Source organism: Bos indicus x Bos taurus, chromosome 11, assembly GCF_003369695.1.
Source record: "Bos indicus x Bos taurus breed Angus x Brahman F1 hybrid chromosome 11, Bos_hybrid_MaternalHap_v2.0, whole genome shotgun sequence".
Lineage (NCBI taxonomy): Eukaryota > Metazoa > Chordata > Mammalia > Artiodactyla > Bovidae > Bos > Bos indicus x Bos taurus.
The window spans coordinates 60,156,188-60,173,137 of record NC_040086.1 but is presented as its reverse complement, the minus strand read 5'-3'; the positions used below and the strand labels follow the sequence as shown (position 1 = coordinate 60,173,137).

Sequence of the window (16,950 nt, the reverse complement as noted above, 5' to 3'; positions counted from 1 at the left end):
AGCCAGGACATGGAAGCAACCTAGATGTCCATAAGGAGATGAATGGATAAGAAAGCTGTGGTACATATACACAATGGAGTATTACTCAGCCATTAAAAAGAATACATTTGAATCAGCTCTAATGAGGTGGATGAAACTGGAGCCTATTATACAGAGTGAAGTAAGCCAGAAAGAAAAACACCAATACAGTATACTAACGCATATATATGGAATTTAGAAAGATGGTAATGATAACCCTGTATATGAGACAGCAAAAGAGACACAGATGTATAGAACAGTCTTTTGGACTCTGTGGGAGAGGGAGAGGCTGGGATGATTTGGGAGAATGGCATTGAAACATGTATAATATCATATGTGAAACTAATAGCCAGTCCAGGTTTGATGCATGATACAGGATGCTCAGGGCTGGTGCACTGGGATGACCCAGAGGGATGGTATGGGGAAGGAGGTGGGAGGGAGGTTCAGGATGAGGAACACATGTACACCCGTGGTGAATTCATGCTGATGTATGGCTAAACCAATAAAATATTGTAAAGTAATTAGCCTCTAATTAAATAAATTTATACTTTAAAAAAATTTTTAATAAATTTTAAAAATTAAAAAAAAAACAAAAAACTAAACTGTGTCATTAGTAGTTAGGAGAGTGGCTCCCTTGGAGGTGGGTGCCTAGAGAAAGCATAAGATGGGCTCTGGAGTGATGACAGCATTTGGCTTCTTGATCAAGGCACTGGTTATATAGGTATATTCAGTTTGGGAAAATTCATTAAGCTGCACAAGTGATTTATGTACCTTTCTGTATGTATGCAATACTCAACAAGTTTTTTAAAATAAAATTTAAGTGTTCTTTCTAGGAAACTAACTGAAAAGCCAGAAAAGATACAAAGTCCACTGACTTTAGGAACAGATAATTAAAGAGATCTAAACAAGAGTATATCTCATGTATAATATATACCTCATGTACAGGTGTGGAATCCTTAACAGAAAAATTAAGTCATTTTATATCTCTATACCAAAAAACTGATTATATACCAACCAAATCTGGATGGTAAAAATAACATACTAGGAGATTCTGTTCTAAACATCAAATGTATATAAAGTTAATATCTATCACCTTGATTTTAAGTAAAATCTAGCAGAAGAAAATCAAAGATACTAATGACTTAAGATTCATTATCCTAGGGAGTGTCTGTCATTGACTTTCAAGGATCAAAAAACATTATTAGAGGCAAAAGGGAGGCAGTACATAAAAAATGAATACATTTTCTGCCATCATCCTTTTATGCACATATTCTTGCTTACTGTATCCAGGATATCCCAGCCTCACCAAATGTGAGGTTTGGGAGGCAGGACAATTGACAGTTTGGTTCATTCATTTTTCCAGTGCCAAGCACAGGACCTGGAACATAGCTGCTGTTGTTGCTGTTCAGTCACTCAAAGTGTCTGACTCTTTGCAACCCCATGGACTGCAGCACGCCAGGCTTCTGAGTCCTTCACCAACTCCTGGAGCTTGCTCAATCTCATTTCCATTGAATCAATGATGCCATCCAACCATCTAATACTCTGTTGTCCCCTTTTCTTTCTGCCGTCAATCTTTCCCAGCATCAGGGTCTTTTCTAAAGAGTCAGTTGTTGGCATCAGGTGGCCAAAGTACTGGAGTTTCAGCTTCAGCATCAGTCCTTCCAATGGATATTCAGGACTGATTCCCTTTAGGATAGACTGGTTGGATCTCCTTGCAGTCCAAGGGACTCTCAAGAGTCTTCTCCAACAGCATAGTTTAAAAGCATCAGTTCTTCAGCGCTCAGCCTTCTTTACGGTCCAACTCTCACATTTACACATGACTACTGGAGAAACCACAGCTTTGACTAGACGGACCTTTGTTGGCAAAGTAATGTCTCTGCTTTTTAATACACTGTCTAGGTTTGTCATAGCTTTCCTTCCAAAGACCAAGTGTCTTTTAATTTCATGGCTGCAGTCATGATCTGCAGTGATTTTGGAGCCCAAGAAAACAAAGTCTCTCACTATTTCCATTGTTTCCCCATCCATTTGCCATGAAGTGATGGGACCAGAGGCCATAATCTTAGTTTTCTGAATGTTGAGTTTTAAGTCAACTTTTTCTCTCTTGTTTTTCAACCTCATCAAGAGGCTCTTTAATTCCCCTTCACTTCCTGCCATAAGGGTGGTGTCATCTGCATATCTGAGGTTATTGATATTTCTCCCGGCAATCTTGATTCCAGCTTGTGTTTCTTCCAGTCCACCATTTCTCATGATGTACTCTGCATAGAAGTTAAATAAACAGGGTGACAATATACAGCCTTGACGAACTCCTTTTCCTATTTGGAACCAGTCTGTTGTTCCATGTCCAGCTCTAACTGTTGCTTCCTGACCTGCATACAAATTCCTCAAGAGGTAGATCAGGTGGTCTGGTATTCCCATCTCTTTCAGAATTTTCCACAGTTTATTGTGCTCCACACAGTCAAAGGCTTTGGCATAGTCAATAAAGCAGAAATAGATGCTTTTCTGGAACTCTCTTTTTTTTCCCATGATCCAGTGGATGTTGACAATTTGATCTCTGGTTCCTCTGCCTTTTCTAAAACCAGCTTGAACATCAGGAAGTTCACGGTTCACATATTGCTGAAGCCTGGCTTGGAGAATTTTGAGCATTACTTTACTAGCGTGTGAGATGAGTGCAATTGTGTGGTGGTTTGAGCATTCTTTGGCATTGCCTTTCTTAGGGATTGGAATGAAAACGGCCCTTTTCCAGTCCTGTGGCCACTGCTGAGTTTTCCAAATTTGCTGGCATATTAACTGCAGCACTTTCACAGCATCATCTTTCAAGATTTGGAATAGCTCAACTGGAATTCCATCACCTCCACTAGCTTTGTTCATAGTGATGCTTTCTAAGGCCCACTTGACTTCACATTCCAGGATGTCTGGCTCTAGGTCAGTGATCACACCATCGTGATTATCTGGGTTGTGAAGATCTTTTTTGTACAGTTCTTCTGTGTATTCTTGCCATCTCTTCTTAATATCTTCTGCTTCTGTTAGGTCCATACCATTTCTGTCCTTTATCGAGCCCATCTTTGCATGAAATAAATGTTCCTTTGGTATCTCTGATTTTCTTGAAGAGATCCCTAGTCTTTCCCATTCTGTTGTTTTCCTCTATTTCTTTGCATTGATCTTTAGATTAAATCTTTAATCTGGAACTCAGTAGGTGTGCAATAAATGTTCACTAGACACAAGGGGCTTCCCTGGTGGCTCAGAGGTTAAAGCGTCTGCCTCCAACGCGGGAGACCTGGGTTCAATCCCTGGGTCGGGAAGATGCCCTGGAGAAGGAAGTGGTAACCCACTCCAGTATTCTTGCCTAGAGAATCCCATGGACAGAGGAGCCCAGCAAGCTACAGTCCACAGGGTCACAAAGAGTCGGACACAACTGAGCGACTTCACTTCACTTCAGACACACAGAAGCAACCTGATGTCCACTGACAGATGAACAGATAAAGAAGTTGTGGTACATATACACAATGGAATACTACTCAGACATAAAAAGGAACACATTTGAGTCAGTTCTAATAAAGTGGATAAACCTAGAGCCTATTATACAGAGTTGAAGTAAGTCAGAAAGAGAACGGTAAATATCATACACTAACACATATATGTGAACACATATATATGGAATCTAGAAAGATGGTACCAAAGAATTTATTTGCAGGGCAGCAGTAGAGTAACAGACATAGAGAACAGACTTACAGACATGGGGAGAGGGGAGGAGAGTGTGGAGAGAGTAACATGGAAACTTACATTCAGTTCAGTTCAGTTCAGTTCAGTTGCTCAGTTGTGTCTGACTCTTTACAGCCCCATGAATCGCGGCATGCCAGGCCTCCCTGTCCATCACCAACTCCCGGAGTTCACTCAGACTCACTTCCATCGAGTCAGTGATGCCATCCAGCCATCTCATCCTCTGTCGTCCCCTTCTCCTCCTGCCCCCAATCCCTCCCAGCATCAGAGTCTTTTCCAGTGAGTCAACGCTTCGCATGAGTGGCCAAAGTACTGGAGTTTCAGCTTTAGTATCATTCTTTCCAAAGAAATCCCCAGGCTGATCTCCTTCAGAATGCACTGGTTGGATCTCCTTGCAGTCTAAGGGACTCTCAAGAGTCTTCTCCAACACCACAGTTCAAGTAAAATCGATAGCTAACAGCAATTTGCTGTATGTTTCAGGAAATTAAATAGGGGCTCTGTATCAACGTAGAGGGGTGGGATGGGGAAGGAAATGGGAGGGAGTTCAAGGAGGGGATATATGTATACCTATGGCTGATTCATGCTGAGGTTTGACAGAAAACAAAGGTCTATAGAAAACTGAGGAAGAGATCAGATGTCATGACAGAGAATAGTATCTTTCAGAGATAATTTCACACTGGCATATAAAGATATTAATTTAATCATATATACAGCACACATAACACAACCCATACCAAAATTTCTATAATATGGCTTTTTTAAAAAAACTGAATTAGTTGAAACAAATTTTTCATTAAAGATGAACCATAATGGAGGTTGAAATTTATGAAAACTACATTCTAAGTTAAAGCCAAAAAACATAGGTGCGTTATGACCAAAAAACCCGTGACTTATTGTATGTCTGTAGTTCTCATAGATCAGTTGGTAAAGAATCCACCTGCAATGCAGGAGACCCCAGTAAAAGATTATAAATAAGGATCCATTCTAGCAGAACATATCATTTATGCCTTTCTTATGACATTTACCATGTAATACAGGATTCTTCAAGGCATGGGCTGTGATAATCACTTCTATAAACAGAACAGGGTACACAGCATATTTTTAGTTTAGTTGCTAAGTGATGTCTGACTCTTTTTGTGACCTCATGGATGGTAGCCTCCTCTGTCCGTGGAATTTTCCAAGCAAGAATACTGGAGTGGTTGCCATTTCCTTGTCCAGGGGATCTTCCTGATCCAGGGACTGAAACCATGTCTCTTGCATTAACAGGTAGATTCTTTACCACTGAGCCACCAGGGAAGCCCATATAACATATTAGAGACTTGGTAAAAACAGCTATCCCTTGGTGCCCACAGGTCACCAATGCTCAAGTCTCTTAAATGAAATGGCACAGTATAGTTGTCCCTCTGTATCCTCTGATGCAGAAGCCATGAATAAACAAGACTGACTGCACTTGATAGGTAAATCAAAGATAGAAATTCTCTTTAAAAATATTCCTACTGGACTTCCCTGGTGGTAGAGTGGATAAGAATCTGCCTGACAATGCAGGGGACACAGGTTTTTGTTTGGGTTTTTTTTTTAATTAATTTATTTATTTTTTAATTGAAGGATAATTGCTTTACAGAATTTTGTTGTTTTCTGTCAACCCTCAACATGAATCAGCCACAGGGGGACACAGGTTTGATCCCTGGTTAGGGAAGATCCCACATGCCAAGGAGCAACTAAAGCCGACATACCGCAACGACTGAGCCCGCGTGCTGCAACCACTAAAACCTGCATGCCTAGAGCCTGTGCTCCAACAAGAGAAGCCATCACAGTGAAAACCTGCGCTCCCCAACGAGAGAGCAGCCTCCACTCACTCTAACTAGCAAAAGCCCGCATGCAGCAGTGAAGATCCAGCATAACCAAAATTAAAATTAAAAAATTAAAAAATACATATTCTTACCCAGGAACTCCTTCAATCCAAGTCAAGTTTTCAGACCTGGAAACTTGCTTTGAGAAAAGGAGACCTAGAAACTTGCTCTGAGAAAAGAACCAAAAATAGGTCTTCAATTAATATGGATTTTACTCTAAACTAAGAAAGAAAGAAAAAAGCTTACAGAACACCTCATTACAGGTCACTTGAGTCTACTCACATATTTTGCAAACTCTACTTGGCAATATGCAATTGCTGCTTTATCATATGATGTCCAGTGACATAAAAACCTAACATCAAACAGTTGTTTGCCAGTCCTTCAGAGAGGCAGGAGTACATCTCATGAGTTATCATCTGAATTTCCAAAGTCAGGAAAGGGCAAGATGGGGTAGGAGATTAAGAGGTACAAACCATTATGTATAAAAGAAACTAGCTACGAGGATATATTGTACAGCACAGGGAATATAGCCAATATTTTATAGTAACTATAGAAGGAGTATAACCTTTAAAAATTGTGAATTACTATCTTGTACACCTATAACTTATATAATACGGTACATCAACTATACCTCAATTAAAAACATAAAAATAAAATTAAATTTTAAAAAATTCTCAATGAAATTAGCAAAATTTATTTACACAAAACCTAGAGAACTGTAGCAAAAGGAATCTGTTTACAGAGCTTTACATTTTCCAGAAAATGATATTTCTAAATTCAAAATATCTAACCAAATATTTAGACCTCTTTTGGATAACAAATTCTTATTATTGAGTAGGCAACTTTGTTTTCTAAACTAAGAACAATTTAAGAAGAACATTTTAAATGTTATGTTGCTTCCAACCTATTTTATCAGTGTATTAGCAAGCCAATATTCTACCGCCACCTAAAGTAGAAAAAGAGAATCACTGCTTATAGTTAAGACAGAAGACAACTGAATCCTGAAAATATGACAGAATAAGTCAAATGCATTCAGTCTCTCCTACTCATGTCTCTTGATCTAAACATTTTAAGATCAGATATTTTGCATCCATTTTTTATACTTAATTTAACTTATTACCTATTATTTGTTGTTCAAAACATATATGGGTGAAGTTCATTCTTAAAGTGAGTTAAGTATCAAAAAGATACTGCTTTACGTACTTTTCTTTATTTGAAAAGAGAGGCCAGTAACAGATTTTAAAATATCTTACATAGTAAAATCTTTCTACATTATATAATAAATCCAAAAACTGTACTGCAGAGACAACAAAGCTCAACATTCAAAAGCATGATGGATTTTCACAATGGGCTTTTTCATAAGAATCCAGTACTGCATATACGCCACAAGATAAATTTCAAAAGTGAAGCTGGTAAAACCATTATTTGACAACAACAAAATCACTAATGAGCAGTAACTTGAGTTGTTTTATAAACTTGATATCAAATTCACTTTTAAGCCTCTGCTTTTACTATAAATACTTTCAACAAAACTAGAATCAAATTGTGCTTTTAAAATAATATATACCAAGGAATTCCCTGGCAGTCCAGTGGTTGGGACTCTGTGCTTTCACTGCTGAAAGGGTCCAGGTTCAATCCCTGGTGAGGGAATTAGGATCCCATAAGTTGCATGGCATGGCCAAAAAAATAAAAAATAAATAAATAATATATACCAAGGAATTCCCTGGCAGTCCAGTGGTTGGGACTCTGTGCTTTCACTGCTGAAAGGGTCCAGGTTCAATCCCTGGTGAGGGAATTAGGATCCCATAAGTTGCATGGCATGGCCAAAAAAATAAAAAATAAATAAAGGAAGCTGCCATACAAACACAAGTTAGCTAAAATGACAGAGGACTAGGATTAAATTTTTTAAAATAAATAATAACAGCAACATATACCAATAATAAAAGTAAACACACACACCACAGTATGCAAAACATCAAACTACTGGAGTATTAAAAAGATTAAACAGGGTATCCCTTTATAGAAATTTAACCTCTTCAATTTACATCATACCCCAAAACAAGACAGCTATATAATGTTCTTCAAAAGCTTCTGCAAAAAAACTCTCTCCACTGCTGAGTACAAATGCACTAAATTCCTAATACTCGAGAAAAGTATTAAAAAAAAAAAGAAATTTTTTAAAAGTCAAATGCAGAAATTATGTACTGTATGCTCACCGCCTTGTATTTTAAAAAAAAAGAGAGAGAGAGGCTGGTGGTGATGGGGACATGCTACCCCAAATTATGGCACCCTGGCATATTAACTATCATAAAGTTAAGGAATCTAAGAAATAAAGAGCAGGAAGGTCGCCCTGCCCTCCCCACCAATCCTTCTCCTCTAAAACAGGTCATAAAATCCTCATGTGAGAGGTGCCCTCACTATACCTAGAGGAATGAAACATCCATTCTTTGTCTCCAAAAACAAAGGAATGCTAAAAAAAGAGCTTACAAACAAGCATTGCTAAATTTCCCTTGGTTTACTATAATTATTTCATAATCCTACGAACAAAGCTAGTGGAGGTGATGGAATTCCAGTTGAGCTATTTCAAATCCTAAGAGATGATGCTGTGAAAGTGCTGCACTCAATATGCCAGCAAATTTGGAAAACTCAGCAGTGGCCACAGGACTGGAAAAGCCCAGTTTTCATTCCAATCCCTAAGGACAGCAATAAGAAAGAATGCTCAAACTACTGCACAATTGCACTCATCTCACACACTAGTAAAGTAATGCTCAAAATTCTTCAAGCCAGGCTTCAGCAATACATGAACCATGAACTTCCAGATGTTCAAGCTGGTTTTAGAAAAGGCAGAGGAACCAGAAATCAAATTGCCAACATCTGCTGGATTATCGAAAAAGCAAGAGAGTTCCAGAAAAATATCTGCCGCTGCTGCTGCTGTTGCTAAGTCACTTCAGTTCTGTTCGACTCTGTGCGACCCCATAGACAGCAGCCCACCAGGCTCCGCCGTCACTTCTGCTTTATTGACTATGCCAAAGCCTCTGACTGTGTGGACCACAACAAACTGGAAAATTCTGAAAGAGATGGGAATACCAGACCACCTGTCCTACCTCATGAGAAATCTGTATGCAGGTCAGGAAACAACAGTTAGAACTGGATGTGGAACAACAGACTGGTTCCAAATAGGAAAAGGAGTACGTCAAGGCTGTATATTGTCACCCTGCTTATTTAACTTATATGCAGAGTACATTATGTGAAATGTTGAGCTGGATGAAGCACAAGCTGAAATCAAGACAGCCGGAAGAAAATATCAATAACCTCAGATATGCAGATGACACCACCCTTATGGCACAAAGTGAAGAAGAACTAAAAAGCCTCTTGATGAACATGAAAGAGGAGAGTGAAAAAGTTGGCTTAAAGCTTAACATTCAGAAAACTAAATTCATGGCATCCGGTCCTATCACTTTATGGGAAATAGATGGGGAAACAGTGGAAACAGTGTCAGACTTTATTTTTGGGGGCTCCAAAACCACTGCAGATGGTGACTGCAGCCATAAAATTAAAAGATGCTTACTCCTTGGAAGGAAAGTTATGACCAACCTAGACAGCATATTAAAAAGCAGAGACATTACTTTGCCAACAAAGGTCCGTCTAGTGAAGGCTTTGGTTTTTCCAGTAGTAATGTATGAATGTGAGAGCTGAACTATAAAGAAAGCTGAGCACAGATGCTTCTGAATTGTGGTATTGGAAAAGACTCTTGAGAGTCCCTTGGACTGCAAGGAGATCCAATCAGTCCATCCTAAAGGAGATCAGTTCTGAGTGTTCATTGGAAGGACTGATGCTGAAGCTGAAACTCCAATACTTTGGCCACCTGATGCAAAGAGGTGACTCATTTGAAAAGACTCTGACGCTGGGAAAGATTGAGGGCAGGAGAAGGGGACGACAGAGGATGAGATGGTCGATGGCATCACCGACCCAATGGACATGAGTTTGGGTAAACTCTGGGAGTTGGTGATGGACAGCGAGGCCTGGTGTGCTGCAGTCTATGGGGTCGCAAAGAGTCGGACACGACTCAGCAACTGAACTGAACTGATGTCAACAGATGATACTTGTGTGTTTTTACACATCTGATTTCTATATTTTCTGTAAAGTTAAATAATATTTACAATAAAAAGTATTAAGGGAAAGCATATAGGTAGCTAAATGTTTGCAAAACTGAAAATTAACTAAATGCAGCATCCTTCGGAAGACCTATCTCTGTTGTTATAAGACACACGAAAACTATATTACCACAGGTCTTCCTTTCCAGTCAATCTAGTTCTCAAAAAATTACAAATTTTCATAGCTTCAGGAGTGGAGACAAAAGCAGGTTTTTATAGATATAAATATTTCTTCATCTTTTACTACTTTAAATCTTAATACGTTACTGATGTTATTTTCTCATATAAATGTAAACCAGTTTTCATACATTGATGGTATAACTTGACTCTTAAGCTTACAACATTAATTTTATACATTTTATATTAATAAACATAAATTTTACATCCTCTATGAAAAAAATCCAAATTCAAATTATGTCTTACCAAGAACACATGCAGTACTACAGAATTATTAAAGCTTATTTCTCATTTACCACAAGCTTCATGACCTAAAGAAAAGATTAGTGAAATTCCTCAAGAGTTCATAAGACCAAATGATAACTATTTCTTAAATATTTCTATTTTAGATTTCTATCAAGTAACCAATAAATAGGGCTTTCCTGGCAACTCAGTGGTATAAGAATTCACCTGCCAAGCAGGAGACAGAGGTTTGATCCCTGAGTCAGGAAGATCCTCTGGAGAAGGAAATGGTAACCCACTCCAGTATTCTTGCCTGGGAAATCCATGGACAGAGGAGCCCGGTAGGCTACAGTTCACAGGGTCGCAAAGAGTCGTACATGATTTAGCAACTAAATCAGCAGCAGCAACCAACGCATAATTTATACAAGATTGTTTCCAAGTATTACACATGAATTTAGGAACAAATTCTAAGAAAGGAATCACCAAACTTCTTCTGTAAAGATTCAGGTAGTATATATCTTAGGCTTTGAAGGCCACAAGATCTCTGTTACAACTACTCAACTCTATTATTACAGTGGTGAAAGCTGTTACAGACAAGATGTAAATGAATGAGTACATGCCCATGTTCCAGTAAAAATTTATTTATAAAAATGGGCTGCAGGCCAGATTTGTCCCAGGGGTCATAGTTTGCTGACCCCTGATTATAACCTTCCACAGTGTGATTCCTTCCAGCTCTTCCCATACAGAAATAATATAGGTTTTCTCTCTGTGATTACTTTTTTAATGGCAATCTCCACATTTAAGTAGTATCCATCCATTCACATATTCTACAGATTTTTATTATATGCATACCATGTGCCCAAAACAGTTTCAGGTGTTAGTGATTAAAAAAAAGGGAAAAAGTAATAATAAAGTGCTGCCCTCTTAATGTTTGCATTCCAATAGGGTATACATAATTTCAGTTAGTAACAGGTATGAAAATAAGTAAAGCAGGGCAAAAAGAGTCGGGGAGGGAGGGTGAGGCTGTTTGCATGGATCAGGGAAGACCTCCTAGGAAATCACTTTTAGCTAGAGAATGAATGAAGTAAATAAACGATCCAAATGAACATCTTGGGGGAAAGCACTGCAGGCATATGGACAACTACCTGCAAAGGTCCTGAACAGATTCAGAAAGCACCTAACAGGTTTAAAGACAAGGTTAGTGGGGCTGGAATAAGACAATGAGATCAGAGAAACTGGTAACGGTGAGATCACAGGAAACTATAGGCTATGGTAAAAAGGACGGGATCTTATTTTAAGCTCATGAATATGACAGGGTTGAAAGCAGGGCAGTTAGTAGGTATGATGTATGTTTTAAAAAGATCACTGGTTTATTTGACATATCTCAATAAAGTTGGGGAGAAAACGAGGTTCACTGGTAGCTGTGCTGTAGGAGGTAGGAGGCAGACTGTAGGAGAAAAAAGTGGAACAGGAAAGCCAGACCATAAACTGCTGCATGTATTTATAGATTTCTAAACAGAATTTAAACATATTTTTAATACAAATTATAGAGAAGATGAAAAGTGAAAGTGAAGTCACTCAGTCATGTCCTACTCTTGGCAAGCCCATGGACTGTAGCCCACCAGGCTCCTCCATCCATGGAGTTTTCCAGGCCAGAGTACTGGAGTGGGGTGCCATTTCCTTCTCCAGGGGATCTTCCTGACCCAGGGATCAAACCCAGGTCTCCCACACTGCAGGCAGTTGCTTTTACCATCTGAGCCACCATAGAGACTGGATCTTATAAGCAATAAATAAAATAAGCAATAGGATAGATTGTACAGCCCAGGAAAATATAGCCATTATTTTCTAATAACTTTAAATGGAGTATAATCTATAAAAATATTCAACCACTATGCTATACACCTGAAACTAATAATTGTAAATCAACTATAATTCAATTAAAAAAAAATGATAGCAAAAAAGAGAAATGGCAAAATTAACTTTTGATTGACAATGTGAACAAAGAATTATATCAACAATGTGTGTGTGTGTGTGTGTGTGTGCATGCATGTGTGCACGCACGCTCAGCTGCATCCAACTCTTTGCAACCCCACAACTGTAGCCTGAGAAGCTCTTCTGACCATAGGATTTTCCTGGCAAGAATACTAGAATCGGCTGCCATGTCCTCCTCCAGGGGATCTTCCTGACCCAGAGACTGAACCTGTGTCAACTGCACCTCCTGCACCACAGGCAGATTCTTTACCGCTAAACCACTGGGGAAGCCCTATATCAACAACAGACGAAACAAAACTCAATAGAATTTTCATTAAAAATTTTTGTTTAATATGAAGTTTCGGTGAGGAAATATAATATCATCACCAACAGAGGGCAGTAGTGAATACAGAACATAAGCGTACAAACTGTGATCCAGCTTCGTAGTTAAGATCTTTCTTCAGAATTCTAGTAAACTAGAATTGAGGAGCATCCCTGCGAGGTTAACAGCAGAAGCAAGAAACCGAGATTAAGCAAACACATATCTATGAGAAGTTGAAATTATAAATATGAGCAAAAAAAATTAGATAAAAATGGCATCCTATTTATATAGGATGTCATTTCCCTAACTAAATACACCAAACTCAAATCACTGATTTCACTGCTTCTCAGGAGATACCAAAAAATAAAACTAAAGCAAGTGGATAGTCAGCTTCATGTATCCACACACTGATGAAGGGTTTGCCCTTCTGTTATCAACAAACAAAGCTACAGAGGGTTCATGTCCCAGCCAAGTAGGGTAGAAAAGCTCCAGTTCAAGTGGAAAACAGGGACCAGTACAAATGTGAGCAATCAGTACACTACACCTGGGCACAGAATGTGAAGGTTAGAGGGAAAGGCTACAGCTCAGGAAGCAGCTGAACTTGAAACACAGCCTATGAATAAATGAAGGCAGGCAGCTGGCAACAAGGAGACTATTAACATATACCCACTGCCTATTCCCTGCTGGGAGTTACACATCCCTTCCTTCCTTTCCTCCTACCTCTGTTGTCCCTCTTCATTTTCACTCTCTTTATAGAACTTGATGCTCTATAGATCACTGAAAGGTATGACACTACTTCATTTTTATCCTTAGCTTTTTTCCCCTCTGTTTAGATTCCTACATTTTTTTTCTTTAGTATTTTTCCTCACTGCTTTTCTTCTAGCCTGCATGTTTCATTCTAGCCTTGAATGTTGAATTCAAGATTGTTGAGACTCCATAGACAGAAGAAAAAACTGTTCTGACTTCTGCAGTCATCATTATGTAAAACCGTATACCCTGCCCACTTCATAGTCATTAGTATGGCTACCGTCAAAATATACATACAGACACACACAGAAAATAACAAGTGCTGATAAGGATGTGAAGAAATTGGAATTCTTGTACACTGTTGGTAGGAATGTAAAATGACACAGCTGCTGTTGAAAACAGGATGGCAGTTTCTCAAAAATTAAAAATAGAATTACCATATGATCCAGCAATTCCACTTCTGGGTATATACCCAGAAGAAATGAAAGCAGGGTCTCAAAGAGGTATTAGCACACCCATATTCATAGCATCACTATTAACAACAGCTAAAGCAAGGAAGCAACCTAAGTGTTCACTGACAGATGAATGGATAAGCAAAATGTGGTGCATCCTGATACATACAATGGACTATTATTTAGTCTTTGAAAGGAAGGAATTTCTGACACACACCATAAAATGGATGAACTTGAAAGAGAGCATGCTGGAATGAAATAATCCAGTCACAAAAAAAGTCAAATACTGTATGACTCCACTTATATGTGACACTTAGAGTAATCAAAATCATAAAGACACAAAGTAAAATGGAGGGCGCTGGTCAGGGAGTGAGATGTGATTTATATGGAATTACTGTTTAATGGGTAAGGGTTTCAGTTCTACAAGGTGAAGAGTTATAGATACAGATGGTTGTGATGGATGTACAAATTATCAATGTATTTAATACCAATGAACTGTATACTTTGAAATGGTTAAGATGATAAATTTTATGTTTTGTGTATTTTACCAAAAATTTTTTAATTGAAGGGGAAAAAAGTATAAGCTGCTAAAAAGCAGGAAAAAGTTAGTAGGAATAAAGGAATAAAAAGTAGTTTCACTTTTTTCTTGCCTCCTCAACCAGTACTCCAAACTGGGTATGGCCATGCATTGGTCAAATCAGACTGTTCACCATTTCTTGAATCTGCTCTACATTTTCCTGCTCCACCTCTGCTATTTTCTCAGCCTACATGCCCTATATGGCTGCCCTTCATTTTAATCTAAAATACTCTATACTTTCTTCAAGAGCAACAAAAATGGCATCTCCAAGAAATTTGCCAGAAACAGCTAATATCTCTTTTCTGTCCATAGTAGACCACTCAGACCTCTATTTCCAAATACTATGTATCCTTGTATAATGTTTATTTGTGTATGTTCTCTTCTATTGCAGATAGACATTCTATCTCTGCTCGAAACCTTTTTGTTTAAATTCATATTTACTTTTTACATTTTCATAAGAATTAGAGATGTTTATCCCTCAGTGGTGCTTACAAGGTAAATGAAGACTGGAACTTGATGTTACCCTGAGCCCATAGTTTCAGCCCTAAGTCAACCAATCAAAGGCTTTTTCCCTTCCTACCTCAAACCAATTATCTGTGCAGAGCTGTGAAGCACAGGCAAATCTTCAGTTCTACTCCCAATACCAAGAGTCCTGCTACTCAATCCAGCCTCAGGCAGCGGACTGAGAACAGTGAGAGCAAGATCTAGATATTACACGGCAATGTATTTTAAAGAAAATAAAGGACAGTTTCCATAATATTCTTTCTCAGTATACTTCAATTTTTGTCATAACAAAAGATTCAAAATATCCCCCAATATTTAGAGATTCTAAAACATTGTGCTGTTCTTACTTTTCGGCCTTCAGTCCCTTATCCTCATTCCCTTATGGGCCTAGCAAAACACCAGAAATTCAGGTAAGATGTCAAATTCTTTAAGAAATCTTTTCTTATCACTTTAAGAGTAACATTTGATAGAAACAGAAGACTTTCACTAGTGACTCATCATAACTAAAATTACTTAAAATGTCCAGAATCACATATATTACTCCTTACATTTCAATAAGACAATCCATTTACTTTCTTTTCAATAATTGCTTTGGTTTTCTTTTTCCAGATTCAAATCCTATAAGCAAAAGCAGTTTTTAAAAAAAGAAACACAACTGCCCTTTAAGGTATAAGCAGTTCTGAAACACAGCAAGTGCAAAAGGATAACAGATAAAATTTCAACACTGATTTTAAACAGTGTAACCATGAGGCTAAATGCTTAGACTCCCAGAGCCTGTTTCCCAATCTTTAAAATGGGGATGTACCTACCACATAAGGTTTTTGCAAGAAACAAATTAAACAAAACAGAAAATGTCTAAAAGAATTCCTAACACATAGAAAGCCCCCCAAAAAATATATTTCTACACATTATCTCTTGAGTATACTTCATTACTAGATTCCGTCCTATTGCTAGTTCCTAGTCTAATCCAGTATGGTCCAATAAGGTAGCCATTAGCCACGTAGGACTGTTGAGCACTTGCAGTAGTGACTAGTCCAATTTGACATGTGCTTTAAATGCAAAATATACACCAGATTTCAAAGACTTAATGAAAAAACTAATATAAAACATTTCATTAATATTTTGTATATTGATTACATGGGAAAAAATACTTTGGATATATTGGGTTAAATATTAAAATAAGTTTCACGTTTTTCTTTTTACTTTTTTTTAGTGCGGCTACTAGAAATTTTAAAGTTGTTACGTTTGGCTCGCATTGCATTTTTACTGGGAAAGGCTGAGCTACGCTTTGACTTCAAGCTGATGAACGTGCTTTCTTAACCGTACAGTATACTGCTTGACAGGGGTTCCCTCGGGCTAATCCACCCCTTATCCCGGCAAACACCTGACCACTAACACTCTTGAACACTTCAACGGCCCAGGAAAACTGCTGGCTTGATCGCTCTTAATATTAAAAAGTATGGAGCGCAGAGATCTGCAGAGGCAACTCGAAATCGTGACCTACACAACAGAGAAGTGCCTGGAGACAAAACCCGAGTCTTCGGTGGGTATCCGTCAGCACTGCTGCCGGGAGCCCTCAGAAAGTGAGAAGAGGCGACAGAGCGAGCGCCGGGGACCTGATGAAGCATAACATGGAGCCCCTCGAGTGGAGGTCTGAGGAGGGAAGCCTTTCGGCTTCGGAGGGGACCAGTCGGAGGACGGCGGGGAAGAGACTCGGCTCCGCACCGAAGGCTGCGGAGAGAAGCGGTACCTTAAGAATCCCCTTCATCTTCGCCAGAAAGGGGCGGAACTCCTCAAGTGACACCTCCGGATACAGCTGGCTTCGCAGCAGCTCCTCGGTGATGCCCGGGTGCCCGTAGAAAGTATCCTGAGCCAGGCCGCTCAACAGCCCACTCAGGCACTTGGAACCCTCAAGTTCGGCCGCCATGGTTAGCAGAGACCACCGACAGCTGAGCGCGACCGCGCTACGGCAGCCGAGACGGGCCTAAACTGCTGGACGAACGCGCGAGAGGAAAGTGGCGGCGCAGTGCCAGCAGAGGTCGCTGTTGGCAGCTCCCCGCTCTGCACCTGATGCGAAGAGCTGACTCATTGTAAAAGACCCTTTTTACTTAACAAAATATACCCAAGGTATTACCATTTCAAAATGTAATCAATATAAAAATTGTTAATAAAATATTCTACATTCTTTAAAAAAAAAAAGACCCTAATGCTGGGAAAACTTGAGGGCAAGAGAAGGGGA

At 38.9% G+C, this 16,950-nt stretch overlaps 1 protein-coding gene across 4 annotated transcripts in view; it reads right to left on the bottom strand.

Moving 5' to 3' along the window:
- COMMD1 (copper metabolism domain containing 1) overlaps positions 1-16,691 on the bottom strand; it is a 170,773-nt gene extending 154,082 nt beyond the window's left edge. For 3 of the 4 annotated variants that reach the window (XM_027555596.1, XM_027555597.1, XM_027555598.1), the window contains exon 1: positions 16,462-16,691. In XM_027555596.1, the coding sequence (XP_027411397.1) occupies positions 16,462-16,638 (177 nt within the window). In that variant the 5' untranslated portion in view covers positions 16,639-16,691. Of the gene's footprint in view, positions 1-5,677; positions 5,755-16,461 lie in introns of all 4 variants that reach the window. The other variant, XM_027555599.1, reaches the window with a different exon arrangement.
- Between the last annotated feature and the right edge of the window lie 259 nt (positions 16,692-16,950).